The following is a 22847-nucleotide window of genomic DNA, read 5'->3' on the forward strand; positions in this document are numbered from 1 at the left end:
ACAGTTCTTGTCCAGGGTTTTCTTCTCACATTGGAAGGTGATGATAACTCTCTGATATTTAGAAACAAACAATCTTTTCTCCTTTGTGTGAAAAACAGTCACATATAAAGCTGCCAAAATCATCACATGGCTGCAAACTCCATGTTTACATTGCTTTAGGCCTACACGTTTTACTCTGTCTGTGTGCATAGCAGTAGGTCTCAAGTTCATGGTGCACATCCTGTTTAGGATCACTGGAGTTTACCCTGCAGGAGGAGGTCTGAGCTTCTGGGGCCCTAGTTGTGGTGGCGGGGTAACCCCGCTGCATAATCACTCTCACTCTTTTGTCAGTACTTACAGTGAGGAGGGGTCTGCTGTGTTAGGACCTGGAGCGTGGACTCTTGTTCTGAGGTAGAGTCTGTGCTGCTGCGAAGGAGGAAAACCCTCGTCGGTCTCTACTGTCAGATGGCGAGGCCTGTTGAAGACGTAGAGCGATCTTCACCCTGGAAGCACATGATCCCCCCCAGGAGGAGCCCGTAGGGACACGGCCGCTGGGACTTAGGCGACTCCCTGAAGACTGAAGATGGTCTGGATGCAGGCGCCTCCTGCAGGTCGTGGGTTCCAGACGGCTGGTGCCTCCAGCAGGTCGTAGGTAGTCTCTATAGAGAAGTTGAAGAAAATCCAAAAGCCAGTCCAGGGGTCGGTGTCCAGAGAGCGGTCCAAAGCCAAACCAGAGGTCGGAGTCCAAAGCGCGGTCCAAAGCCAGTCTAGGGGTCGGTGTCCAGAGAGCGGTCCAAAGCCAAACCAGAGGTCGGAGTCCAAAGCGCGGTCCAAAGCCAGTCTAGGGGTCGGTGTCCAGAGAGCGGTCCAAAGCCAAACCAGAGGTCGGAGTCCAAAGCGCGGTCCAAAGCCAGTCTAGGGGTCAGTGTCCAGAGAGCGGTCCAAAGCCAAACCAGAGGTCGTAGTCCAAAGCGCGGTCCAAAGCCAGTCCAGGGGTCGGTGTCCAGAGAGCGATCCAAAGCCAAACCAGAGGTCGGAGTCCAAAGAGCGGTCCAAAGCCAGTCCAGGGGTCGGTGTCCAGAAGAATCAATCCAGCAAGGAGGGCAAAGCAGAAGCGAGACGAAGAAACAGGATACCAGGAACACAGGAACCAAGCGAAGACCTCAATACCAAGGCAAGGACTGAATGCTCAGCCCTTGCCTTAAGTACAGGAAACCGGGGGAGGAGCTTCAGGGGGAGCCATGACACTTCCTGTCATGGCTCCTTTAAGAATTCTCTTCAGCCGCGCGCGCGGCCCTAAGGGGAAGAGGAGGAGGAGCCAGATCGCCGCGGAGCCACGCTGCCGACAGCGATGGCAGCGGCCAAGAGGGAGAGAAGAAGAAGGTTGCCAGCGTTTGCAGGCAGCCTCAACCATGCCGGCGATCCAGGTGAGTTTAGTTTTATTGCGGCCGTTGGCCTTGCTTCAATCGCGGCCGACCGCAGCCGGCGGCCATGACACCTGGTCCCGGTTGTGGCCTGCTGCGGCCGACGCCGCTAACATGCTGATCCAAAAGGACACACTTGAATAAACACTCAAGAGTCCAAGGCTGGTGTTCAAATAATAAATAGGTTTACTTCAACTTCAAAAGGAGTATCTAAACTAGGATTCCAAAAGTAAAAAACAGGATGAAAAAAATACAAATAAAAAATACACTTGTCTCTTTGTCTATAGTGCCTCTTTTGATGACCCTCTGCTCTTAACTGTGTCCTGGTCCAAAATGCCATCCCTAATAAGGGTAGGTAAGTTCTTCTCCAGTTCCAACATATACCGGGGGTGATGGAAAACTTGCCCCAGCTTCAAAAATAGATAGAATTTTCAAAATGCTTCTCAAAATGTCAAAAAACTCCAATCTATCTTCCACCTTGCTGTTATCAGGGTGAAAAATGCAAAAACAGGGATATAGCCCTGCGGGTTCTCCCAGTTAGAAGCTAATCTAAAATAGCAAAAAACACTTTTCCAGTATCCTCAAAACTGTGGAGTCCAAAAACTCTTCAGATGACTTGGCCTTGGGGACCTGCTCTACATCTTCTCAAAATACTCTCTTCACTGTGAGATCCATCATTGATCTCCTAATCCTCTTTACAACCTCATCTTCCCTCTCAATATATCCTTCCCAATATATCCTCTCCTGTATGAGATAGATTTTGCACATGCTTAGTGGAAATTTATACCACTGAGACCCGACCCAAAAGCTGGGAAGGTGCAGGATATGCAAAAAGCCATAACAAAAATCCCAAGATCCACTGGGTAAATATTTATTTGTGCAGTTCTAATCCTCACTGTTCAACAAAACAGTGTCTGTCATCTTAATATGGGGTACCCCCATTTGGGGTTATCAAATTATGTAAAATCTTTTACTGAAACTATGCAGATTACAGAGCAATGTTGGATGATGACACTCCAATGAATATAAATCAATAACATAACTGCATATTAAGTTTTGTAAAGCAACTTTTGAAGAATGTTTTGGCTATAAAATATTCATTTCTCAAAACTTCTCTGAAATGTAATGTTCAGTTTCTGCATCAGTTGCTTATCATTAAACTAACTCCTTTTATAAAGGCAATATATATTACTAAATATATTTAAGAGAAAAAGATAAAAGCTTAGAGGACGCAAGCAATTTTATGATGATTTTGTCTCCCTCTAATCTATGAAAAAAAGTAAGCAGCCAGACTTGACTTCAACTGAAACATCTCTTCTCAGTTGAACAGTCTCAGAAGAAAATCAGCCATTCTCATGAAGTGTCAAAATGTTAACTCTTAAAGAAACCTCGTACTGGTGACACCCATGTTGTATAAATTCGTACAGAAATAGAAAATTTAATTTTAATTTTTCTTTATTTCTATCAGCGATGTTACCATTTATCAGCAATCTTGGGGTTGCAGGCTGGGAATCATAGCATATTTATCCTGGAGGTACACCTATCTAGTTGGGTCTTCAGGATTGCCACAATGACTATGTATGAGATAGATTTACATACTCTGGATCTCCGATGTATGCATATCTATCTCATGTATATTCATTATGGATGTCCTGAAAACCCAGCTGGTTAAGGTGTGCCTCTAGGAGAGGGTTGGGAATCACTGTTAGAGAGAGCAGGCCATGCTTCTGCAGTATTCATATTGGATCCACATAAAAGGAAATCCTAAAAGGCACATAGTGCTGGTCCAACAAATTTCTCGGCATCTTTTTCACTCAGTGCACAATTAAGCCGTGTAACTAATTGGGGCAATTAGTATAGCTGGGTTCAAAAAAGGTTTGGATAAGTTCTTGGAGGAGAAGTCCATTAACTGCTATTAATCAGGTTTAACTTAGGGAATAGCCACTGCTATTAATTGCATCAGTAGCATGGGATCTTCTTAATGTTTGGGTAATTGCCAGGTTCTTGTGGCCTGGTTTGGCCTCTGTTGGAAACAGGATGCTGGGCTTGATGGACCCTTGGTCTGACCCAGCATGGCAGTTTCTTATGTTCTTAGGTTTTTAAGCTGATTTAGGGAATAGCCACTGCTATTACTGGCATTAGTAACATGGGATTTACTTAGTGTTTTGGATTCTTGTCAAGTACTTGTAACCTGGATTGGCCACTGTTGGAAACAGGATACTGAGCTTGATAGACCCTCGGTCTGACCCAGTATGGTAACTTCTTACATTTTATGCCCTGCAGAAGCACAGATTGTCTGGCCTCTGATTGCTGACCATGTTCCAGTCTTCCTGGCTTACTATCTTGCCCTAGTATTCCTGTTCTGCAATCCAGTTCCAGTACTCCTGTTCCATGTCTCTCTCCTGGCTCCGATCTAGCCCCTAGGCTCCACCATCATGCCTCAGGCCTAGCCTTTCCAGGTGCACACTTCCTATCTTGGGCAGTCCCTACTAGCCGAGCCCTGACATTATGTAATGGAACATAGACATTTTTAGTAAATTACTAAAAATGAAATATTTTTGGAAACTCTTGGACTCCAGGTCCTTCATATCTTTTAGCCGCTTTAGCATCTCTTTCTCTTTTGCTTCAGAGAACAAAACCCTGTTTGGGGGATCTCGGTATTTCTTTTGTCTAGTAATATGCTTATGTGAATGGACAAAATAATTTTCTTTAGCACTTACCCCTTGCGAATAGATGTCTCAGGTCTATTTGCATTCCTGCAGTCTCCTGTTCACATTGAAGTGGCTTTCTTGGCCAACTTTTTCAAAACACCAAATGGTTTTGATTCTGTTGCTTTTATTTTTGGGGGCTTGTGTTTATATCTCCTGTCTTTTCTAGATTGCTGTTTTTTTCCCCTTGTGCTTTTACACTTATTTTTAAAACAAAAAGTAGTGTTTGGTTTTGCAAATCTTTCCTAAACTGATCATCTGTTCTTCATGTTACACGCATGTCTTATGAAGCCAGTTTTTCAGAAGCATGCATACTTTTATCTACATTTATGTGGAGGCATTTCTGGAGTGGGGTTAAATCGGCAAATACATGTATGTTAGACCAGTTATCGATATGACTTTCGCTTTCAAAATGACTCCACCAACGTAACCCCCTCACACAATGACTCTGTTAATTTGGACACTGAAGTTTTTTTGGAAAAATTTCATGCCTAGTTTTGAAAATCCCAAAGCATGCAGGTATGTCTGGATGCCTCCGCTCAGTTTAGGTAAAATTATGCTCCTGTATATGTCGGGGGATTTACGCCTCCCTCTGGGAGGCGTAAATCCCCTGACAAAGGTAAGGGGGGGGCTTAGACAGGGCCGGGTGGGTGGGTTAGGTAGGGGAAGGGAGGGGAAGGTGAGGGGAGGGCAAAAGGAAGTTCCCTCCGAGGCCGCTCCGATTTCGGAGCGGCCTCAGAGGGAACGGGGGTAGGCTGCGCGGCTTGGCGCGCGCCGGCTATGCAAAATCAATAGCCTTGTGCGCGCCGATCCAGGTTTTTAGCAGATACGCGCGGCTCCGTGCGTATCTACTAAAATCCAGCTTACTTTTGCTTGCGCCTGATGCGCCAGCAAAAGTAGGCCAATTCGCGCTATTTGAAAATCTACCCCAATGCTTTTTAACGCTGCACTACAGAAAGCTTAAATAAGCATCTGTCCTGAGGCATTGTCACACTTACATACCATATACCGTTTTCAGTTTTATAACTCCTTTTCCAGCACTTCTGACTCGTGGAACCATGTCCCTTCATCCCTCACTTTGCTCACCCATCTCTCCTGATGGCATGCTCTTCACCAGCCAGGAGGTTTGGAAGAGTCTCCCATGAAATTTACCCCCTCCCCTCAGTGCTAGGATTACCAGATGGCTCCAGGTAATCAGAAACAGGCCGATCCAGACCTGGTTTTGCTCCATTGCATGCATGGACTTGTAGTTCTTATTTTCGTAGGGGAATTGAGGGGAAATCAGCCTGTCCCTGAGACCTGCCCCTCCAGTAATCTTCTTCAGTGCTGCTCCTTCTGTAGCAGCAGCAGCAGCAGCAGCAGCTGTCTTCCCTCCCTGGGTGTGAATACTTCGGGATCTGTGTTTCTATAGCAGATACTTCTTGTGGTACAATCACTATTTTTTTCCTCCTGATAGCTTGTGACACTGTTCTGAACGTGACTGCACCAGTGCCTTCCAGGGACATTGTATGGCGATGTTTAAAGAATCGTTAAATAATAATGTAGTAGTAACATGGAAAGATCATGCGAATGACAGCTTGTTGCTTGCATATATGAAGAAAAACAAATGTGGGATTCTAAACAAATACCTTGATATTTATTTATCTATTTATTTATGTATTTGCCTATTTATCTATTTATTTATTTATTTGTCTGTCTGTCTATTTATTTATTTATTTATTTATTTATTTATTTAAAATAATTTATATACCACAAATTAGACAATGAGAATCGGACGATCAGAAGAAGCCCTTTATTTCAATGCATTTCAAGGGCATTGAAATAAAGGGCTTCTTCTGATCGTCCGATTCTCATTGTCTTTACTGTATCACAGCCAACTGGATCGGCTTCCGATTTGCTTTTTGGGTCTATACCACAAATTAAACAGTATCTGTCTGGCTAAGCGGTTTACAAGTATATAAACATACATAATAAGAAACACCAATTAAAACAGTTATAATATTTCATATAAAAACATTACATCTAAAACAATTAAAACTAATAAACTACATCTAAAAAGGCATTATAGAAAGTCAAAACAGATTAATTAGGGTTCATGACATTGAATTCATTTAACTCTAAAAGTTGTTAAGTAATGTATGCCGTGGCAAAGAGATATGTTTTCAAAGCCTTTTTAAATTCTTTTACATTTGCTATTAGACGAATTTCAGCTGGGATAGAATTCCAGAGGATTGGTCCGGCGATATGAAGGTAGTATCTCCTGGTAACAATGCAGATTTCATTGTCTAGGGCCTAGGCCAAACGTCGTGGCTTTTATATCATTGGCAACCACCCATGCAATGTTCATCTTTTAAATAAATAAAGGTTCTTATAATCCACTGAATCTGTAACAGTGTTTAGTATGGATTACAATGATGCAATTATAATAATTACGTACTTAAACAACACTAAAAATTAACTAAAATCATCTAGTAAAAATCTGCCTAAACAACATGGCCTTGATTGCTTTTCCATGGCCTGGGTTCTGTAACCGAATCCTGAATGACTTCATATAATAGTAGTGTCGTAAGGTGCAGTTTTTGTATTTTATTTCCTTGCAATCTTTTCTCACTGTGTTGATCTTTTCACGAAAGTGTCTTCAGCATGTCATGGGCCTGTTCTGGCTCTCACCGTGGCCTGCTTTTTTGGGGAGGGACATTGTGGGCATTGTTTAACAGTAGTACCTAGTGGCCGACTCAGGGTTCCTGAGTGCACGCTCCAAACGGGAGGGACCTGGCTGCTTGACCCCTTTCTGAGGATTCTGGCTGTGATGGCCAGCCTAAGAGGCTGATATACTAAACTATGAAAAGTTTCTTCGCAAAAGAGTTTTTTTTCCCAAATAAACATACAGAGCGCCCGGAAATACCAAAGAATTGCAACTTTTAGCCTGTCTCTTTAGTAAACATCAGCACACAGTGTGCCATGTGCAAAAGTTAAAATCGTAAATCATGAGCTGCAGTGCAATAGCAGGCAAAATAGCTCATTATTTCTGTAATATTTGAAAAGCTGCATACAAAAAAAAAATCTTTGCATGCCAATTTTTACAAAATAGATAATTACACCTGAATGAGATGAAGTTAATGTTTGTTTTTGCCGTCCCAGGAGCTTACATTTGCACGGGTAAGAAACGTAAGCATTAATGAGGCCACTAACTCACAGGAAATCTCACTGGTTAGTACATTAGCCTCTCGATGAAGAAGTGGGTTACATAATAGGGAAAAAGTACCTTTGAAAGTGCAGGGAGGGTTGTGAATGGAGCTCATGGTGCTGGTTCCCAGCCCTGTTTCTGTTTGAGTGGTAAGAATCGAGGAGGAGGAGGAAACTAATAGCCCCCTTCCAAATTAACATTCATTTAGTAAAGGTGTATTCATAATGGAGCAAATGTGACTATTAGCTTCACTATATATGTCTGTCTGGCCATCCAGTGGTACACGTTTGGCGCATACAGCCATGAATATGGGTAATTTTTTATATGTACCCAGTATGCAGTTCCTTAGCTTGGTTTTTTTTTTTTTTTTTCAATTTAAGATCAATTCAAAGTAAAATAAATAGGACTTTATGGGGGGAGGGCAATATTCCCCCTCCCCTGCCGATTGGCTAAAGTTTGTCCAGCTAACTTATTATCCACACAGAATGTAACAAGCGAGGGAGGCAGTGATGGAGGCGTTCTGGTGCTGTGGGAGCATTATATCAAACACAAGATCTCAGCATTCGGTAATTATAAACAAATATGTATAGAGCTAACTGTGACTGTAAGTCAAACATTTCTAAATTACCTTTTAACATTTGTAATATTTGTAACGTTTTTGAGGGAGAAACCTCTGACTAGATTGTCAAGAGAAAAACCACCCCTTGTAATCATAGTCCCGTTCATTTTCATTTTATCCTCCGTGCTACCTAACAATGAATTTTTAGATCAACTTGAAAACATCACAAATGCAGTCTCTGTGGAAAAGAAAAGTGATGTTTTCAAGTTAATCTAAAAATTCATTGGGTAGCAAGGAGGATGAAAAGAAAATGAACGGGACTATGATTACAAAGGGTGGTTTTTCTCTGACAATCTATTTGGAGGTTTCTCCATGTATAACTGTCTCTTAAAAATACTACAAATGTTAAAAGGTTATTTAGAAATGTTTGACTTACAGTCACAGATGGCTCTGCAAGTATGTGGTTACATTTTATTTGATACTCAGAGCTATCTGGCTAAAGTTAGCCGAGTAAGTCTAGTTGGAAAATTGCTTTTCCTGAATTTACCCAAATAAATTTGGGTGTTCAGCAGACAACTTATTTGGCTGTGTTCTGCTGAATATATGGGCAAAGTTACTCAGATAACTTTCCCACTCACCGGCTCATAAGAACATGAGAACATAAGATATGCCACACTGGGTCAGACCAAGGGTCCATCAAGCCCAACATCCTGTTTCCAAACCAAGTCTGGAGTACCTGGCAAGTACCCAAACATTAAATAGATCCCAAGCTACTATTCCTTACTGATTAATAGCAGTTTATGGACTTCTCCTCTAGGAACCTATCAAAACCTTTTTTAAACCCAGCTACACTAACTGCCATAACCATATCCTCTGGCAATGAATTCCAGAGATTAATTATGTGTTGAGTGAAAAAGAATTTTCTCCAATTTTGTTTTAAATGAGCTACTTGCTAATTTCATGGAGTGCCCCCAGTCCTTTTATTGTCTGAGAGAGTAAATAACAAATTTACATTTACCTGTTCAAGTTCTTTCGTGACCTTGAAACTCTTATTGCAGGTAAATGTGTGTTCCCCATGTTAAAACACATTTATTATTCTTCTCCCATCCCCCATATGTGGATAGAAGTGAGTATACTTTTGTCTGCATAAAAAGTGGGTGAAGTTAGCTGTGGACATTTTGAGGTTTAAGATTAAGGTTTATTATTATTTATATACCGTTGTCTCAACGAGCCTTCACAGCGGTTTACAATACAAATACATATACAGTGAAGAAATTACATTCAGTCATAAAAGATAAAAACAGCTAAATTTAAAAGAAAGAAATTACAAAAAACATAGCTGTTAAAATATAGAAATGTAAATAAAAACTATAAATATTAAACAGATAAGACCAATAAGAACAATAAAAAACAATAAAACTATGTACATTGCAACATTGCCTGCGGTCCATATTCAAAAGCCATTTAGATGGATAACCCAAATGGCTTACCCAGCTATAGTCAACTCTTATCTGGCTAGAATTTATCCTAATAAAAAAGGGGCGTTTTGAGGGCGTTCCAGGGAAGGGCTGAGATAACCGGCTAACCTAGCTGAATATCCACTAGCCATCCTACTGAATATGGACCTCTTTATTTTTAAATCTCCACACATAGTTTACACTTGCTCCCATGCACTGGATGTATTTTCAGAGAGGAAACTCCATGGGATGGTGAGCTTTGCAGGGAGAATGAGTTGCCCTCCCCATTAGAAAGTCTTAAGGTCTGATGTCAGTCCAGTTTTGTTTGAATCACAGAGTTTATAAAAAGTTACAAGTTACTATACTGGAATGCTGACTGAATCCAGAAAAGTACAAATCAGGCACAGCAATCATCAGAAAAAACAAAATTTAGGAAAAACAAGCATTTTAGTTAAGAGAGAGAACTTTCATCAGGATGTTTTATTATTAGATAGATAAACTTATTAGAGAGACATTAAATTTTTTAATATATCATATATACATATATTTTAAATTATTTAATCTCTGAAAATGCCCCTATTTTATTTGTTTTACAGATTTTTTTAAATTTTATTTTGGAAATCTTAATCCTGTTAGCAGGAAAGGTGAAACATTTTAATGCAGAAACTATATAGATGCCAACTGTGTGTAACTATATTGATACCAACTAAGCAAGAAGCTTTAATTTTGGATAGACATTAATCACATACCTCTAAGCAATAGGCTATTATCTTAGCACTTCGCATAGGTATTACCACAAAGTGTGTTAACTTTTCACACTTTGCGGTAATTGCATTTTTCTACTGCAAAGTGCTCATTTCAGCACTGGGGAGAGCGAGAGAGAGAGTTATTTTCGGCGTTAAAACTGTGCGATATCATGTGTTATGGCTTCGCCAGCTCACTTTTACAGAAAACCCACCCCCGACTCTTCCCCTGTCCCTCCCCTTTTAAAAATTTGCATCGCACCATGCGTTATGGTGCTTATCGCATGCGTTAAGGCATTTTTCACATCTGAAAAACATCACAATGCATGCGAAAACGCCTTAATGCGATTTGATAAATGACCCTGTAATTTTGCTAGGGCAGTGTTTTTCAACCTTTAGCTTGCCAGGGATTGGCTAATTACATTCCTTAAATTACATGTACTGGGTGCAGCATTGATGAGTGTGAGGGGGGGGGGGTCGGGGGAGAGAGATGGGGCAGGATTTTACTCTTACTCCCTCACGGTCTATAATCTCATGGTTCGGCCCTGCAGCTAATTTTTGTCATTTTAAGAAAATAATGTACCAGTTTAAGAAATAAAAAGTTGCTTTTATTAAAAATAATAATAATAAAAATAACAAAGCACTCCCTCTCTCCACCTTCCCTTTCCCAGGCAGCCAACAGTATTGTTCCCAGAAAAGAGAAAAAACCTCACTTTCCTCCCAGCCCGCCGACTCTCGATCCTTGAAAAACAATTTCTTCCTCTCTCTTCCCCTCCCCATCCAGTCATCCCTCCCTCCCCCTGCCAGCCAGTACCACTATTACAATTACTACCCGCATCCTGTGGACTCCACCCCTGTCCCCGTCTGGCTTCTATGTGAGTGGTAGGGCCGGAGAGCAGATCAGACACGAATTCAGTCTCATGTCGACTCATTATCATTCAGCCGTAGCTGCTCACCTCCCAGAGACTGAGCTTCAGGACTGGCCCCAACTGAGAAAAAAAAAAATAAGGGCCGTCTGCAGAGGAGGATTAGGAAAAGGCTTTTGTGGCTGTAGTGCTGGTCTACAGACCAATGGTCGAGCAATACTGTGCTAGGGCAGAGTCTGGCTAGGAGGAGCGGCTTAGCTGGCTAGTATAGATGTGAATCGGAACCAGAATCGGATCCGATTTCAGTTCCGATTCACATCTCTATAGATGTGAATCGGAACCAGAATCGGATCCGATTTCAGTTCCGATTCACATCTCTACTGGCTAGCACTAATTTTCAGCACTAGTGGGCAATTTCCTTGTTTAGGGATAGTTGGCTTAAATTTAGTGTACTAACTAAAGATAGGAGGCCACATTCAGGAGAATCTTCAACCATAAACGAGTTGACTCATTTTCTTAAAGTGAATTGACTATAAAGTAGACAGTTATTTGGCCACTTAGCAGATTACTGAAAATCTAAACTAGTATATTTATGCTTTTTTATTTTAAGAAACTGTGTTGTAATGTGACTTAGTTTAGTAGTAATACCTTCATTTTTCCTTTTAGGTATGAATGCTGCTGTGCGTGCAGTGGTGCGGATGGGAATCTATGTAGAAGCCAAAGTGTACTTCGTTCATGAGGTTGGTGTTCTTTTTGTAATCCTCCAATGTTTTTTGACCCTGCTGCTGAGAACATGATATGTACATTAAAGTTGTCAAAAGAACCTGACTTATCCAAATATTTTTGGAGCAAGCAGATATTTGGGAGCAAGAAGTGGAGATTGACCTGATAACACAATAACACTATATGAGAAATTGAAAGCATGGCAACTTATTAACCATTTACTCAATGCAGATAACTTATACAATTTTAGATTTTAGGGATAATCCAATGTGGAAAAATCTTCGACTAGCAAGTCAGAGAAAAACACTTAATTTAACTTAGTCCCAGTCTTTTGTTTTGCAGTTCTTTTCTATGTGAAAATTATTCCAACCATATTAAACATGTTTATAACAATTAAACCAGCACTTCTCTGACGTTGGTGTTCCAGGCCCCAACAGATAAGTGTTCTTTTCTCTGAGGCCTTGTCTGCAGGATGGGCACTATCTAGGTCTTTGCCACTTGTGCATCAATCTGGTTCTGACTGTGACTACTCCCGAGGGTGCCTGCTGTAAATCTGAAGATGTCTCTGAAGAAGAGTGTGCAGTAGGTCTCCCTTCGACCACTCGCTTCCACCAGAGAGAAATCATCCCCTCTGGCGGTCTTCTCCTTTGCCAGATTCGTGCACAGATTAGCAAAGGCCATGCCTTTTCCTTTGTTGAAGGAGTATGTGGCCAGAAACAAGATACTAGACATCCTCCAGTTCGAGGAGGCTTCTAAGGAAATCTCAGGAGTTCCAATATATGAAGTCCTTCAGGAGGTATGTGGGGAAAACTCCCTCTCTGTGGCTCCCATAAATAAAGGCGGACGTGATTTATCTAATCCAGAAGTCTCCCAGATTTGAAATAAGGCAGCTATTGCACCAATCTGTGGAAGTCTAATTTGCTCTCAAGAGAGCCAGGAGGACTAGAACCCATTCCTCAGTGCCTCCAGGGAAGGATTTAAGACTCTGGATACTCGTGGGAAGGTGCTTCAGAGAACAATGGTCAGTGTCCACATAGCTTCTTAACAGCTCTTTATGGGTTAATACATGCGGTACTTGCTGAAGCAGATCTGAGAGGTCGCTGAGCGGTTTCCTCAGAAGCAGTGAAATGACCTTCATTTACTGGTGGAGAAGGGAATGGAATGTGGGAAGTACATGATGTGCTCGATCTTAAAATGATTTTGAGATGGCATCAAAGTCTCTGCCATGGAAATTGGTGCACATAGACTCGCCTGGCTGCAGGCCTTATCCATCTGACCTGAGATCCAGGAAAGGCTCACTGACTAGTCGTGCATTGGAGAGAATTTCTTCGGAGATGGGGTATTGATGCAGTTCTATAATGTTGAATAGTCATTTATTAAACCGTTTGTGTGATCTTTGAACCTGGAAGACGGTATATAAATAAGTACAAATAAATAAGTATGCAGGGAGAGAGAATTGTTAAATCTCTGTGTGTATGTTCCCTCCCCTATCCCTGCCCACTTATCCCTACAAGTAAATGTTTGCATGCTGTGAACAGCACTCTTACTTATACCTATGCTGAGGGTGGGGAGGATATAGTAATCAGACCAAATCTGTACATGGGTAAATACATCTGAGACTACAAGGGTAGTGGAAATGAGCCATGTAACCATGCTAAATGTACAGAGCTGGTTGGTCTTTCAGTCATATTGATTGGAAGGAAGGGCTGTCAGTCTAAGAAGTGGAAGTGGTGAGATATCTGGTCCTTCCTGCACTTAAGCATAAGTACATTTTCCTGGGTGGCTATGCATGTCTTGCTCTCCCTACCTTTTCTGAGCCAGACGGCTTATGTTGTGCTGTATAGGAGTCTTAAAGGGATGTAGTAAAAATATGTTGAATGGTTATGGAATGTAGAGGTATGTTGTTTGTGACGGTAATGGTCCTTTTTGATGTGGAGTGCAGGGATGTGCAACTGATTTTTGATCTGTTCCATTCAAATGGATGGGGACTCTGAAAATAACAACAACATTTTCATTTCCTTTACTTTTTTGGCTACATTAAAGTCTATGGAGTAAGCAAAACTACAAGTTTTTCCTACTGAAGCTAGACAGAATAGAGCCAGAATAAGAACAAAGGAGGAGCAGAACCGATCAAGTTGAAGTACTTTTTCAATCAGCTAATCCCAGCTTTCAGTTGTATTGATTGACCATGAATTCCTCATATTTAACCTGGAACTAAAATCAACTTTGAGCCAGTCACCATTTTGTAGCATTTCTGTCTTGGATTTCAGAGAGAGCGAGTTTCTTCCTGTAATTCTTGTATTTCAGATTTGAACGAACATTTTAAAATGTTATTTAGGATTAGGAGAGAGTAAGGCAGGCTACTAGGCCTTTGTCAGTGTGCAGTAGGAGATATTGATCTCTCTGTTAGGATTACAGTATCAACAGGAGTTAGATGGCTGTGGAAAGGCAGTGTTTCACTGTCTCCTGAACCTAAGAGGAGAGAGCTGTGTGTTTTGTCCTTGCATAGAGGGGGGCATAACCAGCAGGAAAAAAGAGGTGATAATGCTCCAGTACATTCCTTTGGTGTGTTGAATTCAGGAGACTTTATCTAAAAAAGGATAGAGACAGGATGGAAGTGGTCCAGAAGAGGTGACAAAAATGGTATGGGGTCTGAACCACAAGTTTATGAGATGAGATTAGAAGACCTAAACATGTATACATCCTGGAGGAGAGGACAGACAAAGGGAAATATGACACTTCCCTTAAAGGTATAAATGATGCTCAAGAATCAAGCATTTTCCAATGGAAAGAGCTCTAGAATTAGGATTCACGAGTCTCCATTGGGACAGACTCAGAAACCATGTCAGGAAATATTGCTTCATGGAAAGGGTAGAGGGCATGGGATAAACACAGAGAGATCAATATTCAAAGCCATTTAGAGGGATAACTCACAAGTTATCCCTCTAAATGGCAAGTTCCCTGTATGTACCAGGATCAGTCCAGACTGCTGGGTTATGCCTCCCCTCCAGCAGATGGAGTCAGAGAAAAGCTGAAAAGCACCCCCTAGATATACTGGTGTGCTGCCTGCGATCCCTCAGTATTTTCTCTGACTCCAGCAGATTGAGAGGCATAACCTGCGGTCCTGATCTCTCCAAATTTTTACTTTTGGTGTACAGGTTGGAGAAACCCTGACTAGATCAATTAGTGTATTTAAGTAGTTTAAAAAAAAAAAAAGTAGTTTTTGAATTTTTCTTCTGACAGCGAGGGTGTCTTGTTAAGAGCAGGCTTGGCAGGGCATTGCCCTATGGCCACATACCCGGAGATAGTTTATTCATAGGGGACCGGGGGGAGTATTTACTGGTGGGCTGGTCACTCTCCCCCCACCAGATTACGTGTCCAGAGGTTTCCTCTGAAGGGGGCTTGCTAATTGAATTGTTGGACAAATAGGTGCCGGTAAGACCTGTTGGGGGCAGGCAGAGCACACTAATCTGCAGCCACAGCCTGCCACATTTGGTCCCGAGACTCCGGAGGGGATGGCTTTGTCGCCCGTAGCGTCCTCAGGCGCTGCTTGTTTGGCTTACTTTGGCGCGCTTTTCCCAGGCTGTCCTGTTCGCGGCCTCATACCGCGCTCCTCGGCTTGCATAGCCTGCGGGGGGGGGGGGGGGCCGGGGGTGCGACTCTCCCGAGAGGGTCTCTGCTCCCGATGTCTTCCCAGGGGTGAGGGGCCCTCTCGGGGGACGAGCGCTGCCCGCAGTTCGCCTCCTGCTTCGCGATCGCGGAGAGCCATGGTCTCTCGGAGATCGGCCCCGCCTCCTGCCGACAAAGGGGCAGTGGCCATTTTGTCCACGCTGCACTCGGACGAGTCAGCATCGGAGGAGGGAGATTTCCCTCCTCATTCACCGCCGGCCCTAAGTGGGATACAGGTTTCGGGTCACATCCTCTCCCCCCTCCCCTCCCGCGGGGGATGCTTTCAATCGACCAGCCCCATTCTCCTCACAATTTGTGCTCTTGATGCACAAAGCCTTTTTGGAGGCAGAAGCGGGCTGGGAGGACTCAGGGCCCCCACCACCTAAGATCCCAAGGGCGAATCCGGATCAGGGCAAGACGGGGGCTCGCTGTCCCCGGCCACAAAGAGAATTGGAACCTCCGGAGCCCTTAGATCCTTCACCAGACCCCTTGATCACTGTCGGGGGAGGGGATCTGGATGGACAGGTGTCCGTGGAGGGAGATGATCCCCAGGTCCTGCGTTTATTTGGCAAAGACGAGCTGGATTACCTCATTACACATGTGTTGCAAGAATTGGGAATCTTGGTACCTCCCCAGGAAGCGGCTTCTTCCCCAGAGGATGAAGCCTTGGCGGGGCTCCGGGGGCCCCCGAAAACCTTTCCATTTCACCCAAAATTGTTTCAAATTTTTCTAAGGAATGGGAGCTTCCGGAAGCTTCCTTGCGGGTTGGCAGGGCTAAGGATAAATTGTACCCCCTGCCGGCTGAGTCCTTAGACCTCCTCAAGATTCCCAAAGTGGATTCAGCGGTCACGGCGGTGATAAAACATACCACTATCCCCATGATGGGGGGCACAGCCCTCAAGGATCGGAAATTGGAGATCGTATTAAAGCGCATTTTTGAAGTTTCAGCACTGGGCGTCTGGGCGGCCGTTTGTAGCAGCCTCATGCAGAGGGCCACGCTCCGCTGGGTCCAACAATTGCTTATGGCCCAGGACCTTCCTCCGGGGGAAGCGGAACAGGCCAACCGTATGGAGGCTGCGGTCGCCTATACTGAGGACGCCTTATATGATCTCCTGCGGACTTCGGCTCGCACTATGTCCTCGGCTGTGTCCGCCAGAAGGATGCTCTGGCTTAGTCATTGGGCGGCGGATGCTTCCTCTAAGGCGCGTTTGGATTCCTTTCCCTTCAGGGGGAAATTGTTGTTTGGCGACGAGCTTGAGCAGCTCATTAAGGACTTAGGGGATAACTGTTACAGTTTTGGCTGCAGTGCAACCGCCTCACCACCAGGGGTCCCTCTAGTGCTGGCTTTCCTGACAGGCCCAGTCCATCTCCTCTGTCCACTCAATGCTCTGGGTGTGCCCTTATAACCCTGCCTGACAGTTGCCTCGGTGCTTCGGCATCGAGCTCACCTGGGCTCCCTGCTCTAGCCCTGCGCGGCCTTCGGGCCTTTCCTTGAGCGGCCTTCGGGCCTTCTTCCTCGCTTTTCTTACCTGGCCTACGGGCCTTCTGACCTGCCTGCTCTGCTTACGGTGTGTGGCCTACGGGCCTTCTGTGTATGTGTGGCCTACGGGCCTTCTGACCTACTTGCCCTGACTACGGTGTGTGGCCTACGGGCCTTCTGTGTATGTGTGGCCTACGGGCCTTCTGACCTGCCTGCTCTGCTTACGGTGTGTGGCCTACGGGCCTTCTGTCTGTGTGTGTGTGGCCTACGGGCCTTCTGACCTGCCTTGCCCCGCTTATGGTGTGTGGCCTACGGGCCTTCTGACCTGCCTTGCCCCGCTTATGGTGTGTGGCCTACGGGCCTTCTGTGTGTATGTGTGTGGCCTACGGGCCTTCTGACCTGCCTTGCCCCGCTATTGGTGTGTGGCCTACGGGCCTTCTGTGTGTGTGTGTGTGGCCTACGGGCCTTCTGACCTGCCTTGCCCTGCTTACTGTGCCCTGACCCAGCCTGGACCCAGACACTGCTGACTGCCGCCTGCCCTGACCCAGCCTGTACTTAGACACTGCTACTGCTGCCTGCCCTGACCCAGCCTGTACTTAGACACTGCTACTTGCCGCCTGCCCTGACCCAGCCTGAACCCAGACTCTGATACTTGCTGCCTGCCCTGACCCAGCCTGGAACCTGACACTGTTTCTAGCTTCCTGTCTCTCTCCACCTGGAGCCACCCTGCTGGGTGGTGTTCACGACTCCTGACCGGAGCCCAAGCGTAACAGTATGCCGAAGCCATCAATTTTCCAGGGGAAGAGATAGGTCTTGGTACTACCGGTGAGCCAATTTTTCTTTTACCTCTACTCACATTATGCCTCAGCCTCCAAGTTTTTATGTCTGTGCTTGTTGCCAGACTTTGAACTATCTCAGTTACAAGAACTGTCTTGCATGTCAACTCTCAGACCAAGAACACTGGGTATGCAGTGGTTGTCATAAGAGGAACGTCTCAGTCTATCAGGAATGTTTAAATTGTTTAAATCCTAAACCAGGGTGGTGGAAATGCTCCTGTGTTCCGTGTCTGTTACCACCAGGCAAACCCTGCCCCCGTTGTTCTGCTTTAGGATCAGCTGTTCCATTAGAAAAAACAATCAGCTCTCCTAACCGGTATTCTGCTTCTGGCTCCACTAAAACAGACATTTTAGCTGGCAGTTTGTGGATAGAAAAACCCAGGACTTACCTGGCCAAGAAGGTTTCTGTGACACCAGTGCTAGAGCCTCAGGAACAGGTTTCTCTCAAACGGAGAGAGTTGATTAACTCTAGCAGGGCTCTGCTTCCCACAGCTGCTGTTGAGACACTAACGAGCACATTCCCTAGACGTCCTAGAACTGCCTGTGCCTTCTCTAAACTGCTCCTCCAGAAACAAAATAAGGAGCCTCAGAGTTTGGCTCGGGGTATCAAGCCCACAGCAGTGCAATCTGTGTCTTCTATGTGCACTGCTTCTAACCTTGCTGCTCTGCCATCTGAGCCTGTTTCATCACCCCAAGAGGGGGCCAAGCCTGCTGCATCGCCCCAAGAGGGGGCCAAGCCTGCTGCATCGCCCCAAGAGGGGGCCGAGCCTGCTGCATCGCCCCAAGAGGGATCCAAGCCTGCTGCATCACCCCAAGAGGGGGCCGAGCTTGCTACATCACCCCAAGAGGGGGCCAAGCCTGCTGCATCACCCCAAGAGGGGGCCAAGCCTGCTGCATCGCCCCAAGAGGGATCCAAGCCTGCTGCATCACCCCAAGAGGGGGCCGAGCCTGCTGCATCACCCCAAGAGGGGGCCAAGCCTGCTGCATCGCCCCAAGAGGGATCCAAGCCTGCTGCATCACCCCAAGAGGGGGCCAAGCCTGCTGCATCGCCCCAAGAGGGGGCCAAGCCTGCTGCATCGCCCCAAGAGGGATCCAAGCCTGCTGCATCACCCCAAGAGGGGGCCAAGCCTGCTACATCACCCCGAGAGGGACCCGAGCCTGCTGCATCGCCCCAAGAGGGATCCGAGCCTGCTGCATCACCCCAAGAGGGGGCCGAGCCTGCTGCATCGCCCCAAGAGGGGGCCAAGCCTGCTGCATCGTCCCAAGAGGGGGCCAAGCCTGCTGCATCACCCCAAGAGGGGTCCGAGCCTGCTGCATCGCCCCAAGAGGGATCCAAGCCTGCTGCATCGCCCCGAGAGGGGGCCAAGCCTGCTTCATCGCCCCGAGAGGGGTCCGAACCTGCTACAACGCCCGGAGAGGTGTTTGAGCCTGCTACAACGCCCGGAGAGGTGTTCGAGCCTGCTTCATCGCCCCGAGAGGGGTCCGAGCCTGCTTCATCGCCCCGAGAGGGGTCCAAGCCTGCTTCATCGCCCCAAGAGGGGGCCGAGCCTGCTTCATCGCCCCGAGAGGGGTCCGAACCTGCTACAACGCCCGGAGAGGTGTTCGAGCCTGCTTCATCGCCCCGAGAGGGGTCCGAGCCTGCTTCATCGCCCCGAGAGGGGGCCGAGCCTGCTGCATCACCCCAAGAGGGGGCCAAGCCTGCTGCATCGCCCCGAGAGGGGTCCGAGCCTGCTTCATCGCCCCGAGAGGGGTCCGAACCTGCTTCATCGCCCCGAGAGGGGTTCGAGCCTGCTTCATCGCCCCGAGAGGGGTCCGAACCTGCTTCATCGCCCCGAGAAGTGTCCAAGCCTACTACAACGCCCCGAGAAGGGTCCGAGCCTACTACAACGCCCGGGCAGGTGTTCCAGCCTACCGTTTCACCCCGAGAGGGGCCCGAGCCTGCTGCACTACCCCGAGAAGAGCCTGCTGAACCGGTCCTGCTGCCACCCCCCGGAGGGGCTCAAACTGGTACCACTAAAAGACTTTCTGACTCAGCCATCTGAGCCTGTTGAATTGCTCCAGCTGTTGCTGCCCTCGGAGGGGTCGGATTTCATTTTTGAGTACCCCCTGCTAAGATGGGACCCAGGAGGAGGGGGAGGCCTTGAGGAGGGGGTACTGTTACAGTTTTGGCTGCAGTGCAACCGCCTCACCACCAGGGGTCCCTCTAGTGCTGGCTTTCCTGACAGGCCCAGTCTATCTCCTCTGTCCACTCTATGCTCTGGGTGTGCCCTTATAACCCTGCCTGACAGTTGCCTCGGTGCTTCGGCATCGAGCTCACCTGGGCTCCCTGCTCTAGCCCTGTGCGGCCTTCGGGCCTTTCCTTGCCTTGCCCTGCGCGGCCTTCGGGCCTTTCCTTGCCTTGCCCTGCGCGGCCTTCGGGCCTTTCCTTGCCTTGCCCTGTGCGGCCTTCGGGCCTTCTTCCTCGCTTTTCTTACCTGGCCTACGGGCCTTCTGACCTGCCTGCTCTGCTTACGGTGTGTGGCCTACGGGCCTTCTGTGTATGTGTGGCCTACGGGCCTTCTGACCTACTTGCCCTGACTACGGTGTGTGGCCTACGGGCCTTCTGTGTATGTGTGGCCTACGGGCCTTCTGACCTGCCTGCTCTGCTTACGGTGTGTGGCCTACGGGCCTTCTGTCTGTGTGTGTGTGGCCTACGGGCCTTCTGACCTGCCTTGCCCCGCTTATGGTGTGTGGCCTACGGGCCTTCTGACCTGCCTTGCCCCGCTTATGGTGTGTGGCCTACGGGCCTTCTGACCTGCCTTGCCCCGCTTATGGTGTGTGGCCTACGGGCCTTCTGTGTGTATGTGTGTGGCCTACGGGCCTTCTGACCTGCCTTGCCCCGCTTATGGTGTGTGGCCTACGGGCCTTCTGTGTGTGTGTGGCCTACGGGCCTTCTGACCTGCCTTGCCCCGCTATTGGTGTGTGGCCTACGGGCCTTCTGTGTGTGTGTGTGTGGCCTACGGGCCTTCTGACCTGCCTTGCCCTGCTTACTGTGCCCTGACCCAGCCTGGACCCAGACACTGCTGACTGCCGCCTGCCCTGACCCAGCCTGTACTTAGACACTGCTACTGCTGCCTGCCCTGACCCAGCCTGTACTTAGACACTGCTACTTGCCACCTGCCCTGACCCAGCCTGAACCCAGACTCTGATACTTGCTGCCTGCCCTGACCCAGCCTGGAACCTGACACTGTTTCTAGCTTCCTGTCTCTCTCCACCTGGAGCCACCCTGCTGGGTGGTGTTCACGACTCCTGACCGGAGCCCAAGCGTAACAATAACAAGGTTTATAAGTTACCGGAGGACAAGCCCAGGCAGTCTCGCCACTTTGGGAATTCTAGGGGTCGGTTTTGGGGCCAACATCGTTTCCGGATGGGGAGAGGGGGCTCCTTCTCTCAGAGGTAACAGACGTCTCGGTCCCCGTTGTGGTTGCATTCCTTTCGTGGCAGAAGGTCTCAATGATCAGGAGCATCTCATGCCTTTACCCCCAATAAGACAGCGCAGTGAAGACGCGCAGGCCCATTCCTCCGTTCCACGCATCGGGGGTCGGCTATCCCTATTTTGGGAGGAATGGGTCAACATAACCTCGGACCAGTGGGTCCTAGATGTTGTAAGTCACGGTTACGTTTTGGAGTTTGCTCGACCGCTCCGAGATCTGTTTCTGGTATCGCCCTGCGGACCTCCGGCAAAACAACAAGTGATTGTGCAGACGTTGGATTGTCTTCGGGCGCTGGGGGCAGTGATCCCGGTTCCACCTACCGAGCGACGCACCGGCTGGTACTCCATTTACTTAGTGGTCCCGAAGAAGGAAGGGACGTTCAGGCCAATTTTGGATTTGAAGCAGGTCAACAGGGCTTTACACGTTCCGCGTTTTCGCATGGAGACGCTAAGGTCTGTTATTGCGGCCGTCCACAAGGGAGAATTTTTGGCTTCTTTGGACCTAACCGAGGCATATCTCCATATTGGAATTCAGGAGCACCATCAGCGGTTCCTCAGGTTCATGGTGCTGGGGGACCATTATCAGTTTTGCGCACTACCGTTCGGGTTGGCGACAGCAACCAGAATTTTCACCAAGGTTCTGGTGGTGGTAGCGGCTTCTCTTTATCGTCAAGGGATATTGGTACATTCTTGTCTGGTCGATTGGCTCATTCGGGCCAAGTCAGAAGCTCTGTGCAAGCGAGCGGTTTGGGCAGTGGTGGATCAACTACAGAAGCTAGGTTGGGTAATCAACTTTTCCAAGAGCCATCTAGACCCAACCCAGCAATTGGAATTCCTGGGAGCTCGGTTCGATACTTCGCTGGGCAAGGTATTTCTTCCCCACCAACGGGTGGTCAATCTAATGGATCAGGTAAGGAACCTGTTGGAGCTACTGTTGCCTACGTCCTGGGATTATTTGCAGGTAATTGGGCATATGGCGTCCACCCTGGAAATGGTTCCTTGGGCGTTGCTCACATGCGGCCTCTGCAGAGGGCACTACTTTCCCGCTGGGATCCCAGATCTGAGGACTACGACATGCTATTGCCCTTGTTGGAACCAGCCCGAGCCAGCCTCGCGTGGTGGATGATTCCGGACCATCTTCTTCATGGGGTGGACTTAGAACCCCCACATTGGATTGTGGTGACAATGGATGCCAGCCTATCAGGGTGGGGAGCAGTATGTCAGTCCCGGGCAGTACAGGGCCATTGGTCCCCTCGGCAGGCTGCTTGGTCCATCAATCGCTTGGAGACCAGAGCGGTTCGTCTGGCTTTGCGTCAACTCCTCCCGTTAGTGCACCGTCGGGCGGTGTGATTTCTATCAGACAGCGTGACCACCGTGGCATACATAAACAGGCAGGGCAGCACAAGAAGTCGCCCGGTGGTGGCCGAGGCGGCCTTGTTGAAGGCATGGGGGGAATGCCATCTGGACCGCATCGCGGCGTCCCATATCGCAGGAGTGGACAACGTCCAGGCAGATTCTCAGTCGACAACATCTGGACCCCTGAGAGTGGGAACTGTCGGCAGAGGCGATGCACCTCATAACTCGTCGTTGGGGGATTCCATGCTTGGCCATGCGGCTCGTTTCTTCAGCCAAAGGTGAGAGCACTGTTCAGAGGGGGTGGATGCGCTCGTGCTTCCGTGGCCTCCGCACATCCTCCTTTATGTATTTCTTCCGTGGCCTCTGGTGGGAAAAGTTTTAAGGTGCA

At 47.4% G+C, this 22847-nt stretch overlaps 1 protein-coding gene across 9 annotated transcripts in view; it reads left to right on the plus strand.

The window, feature by feature from the left end:
- PFKP (phosphofructokinase, platelet) overlaps positions 1-22847 on the plus strand; it is a 295600-nt gene that overhangs the window by 27089 nt on the left and 245664 nt on the right. For all 9 annotated transcript variants that reach the window (XR_003854471.1, XR_003854472.1, XM_029588549.1 and 6 more), the window contains exon 2: positions 11590-11663. Coding sequence is in view for 7 of the 9 variants with exons in the window: in XM_029588549.1 (XP_029444409.1) it covers positions 11590-11663 (74 nt within the window). In the remaining 2 variants the exon portion in view is untranslated. The remainder of the gene's footprint in view (positions 1-11589; positions 11664-22847) is intronic.

Source organism: Rhinatrema bivittatum, chromosome 2, assembly GCF_901001135.1.
Source record: "Rhinatrema bivittatum chromosome 2, aRhiBiv1.1, whole genome shotgun sequence".
NCBI lineage: Eukaryota > Metazoa > Chordata > Amphibia > Gymnophiona > Rhinatrematidae > Rhinatrema > Rhinatrema bivittatum.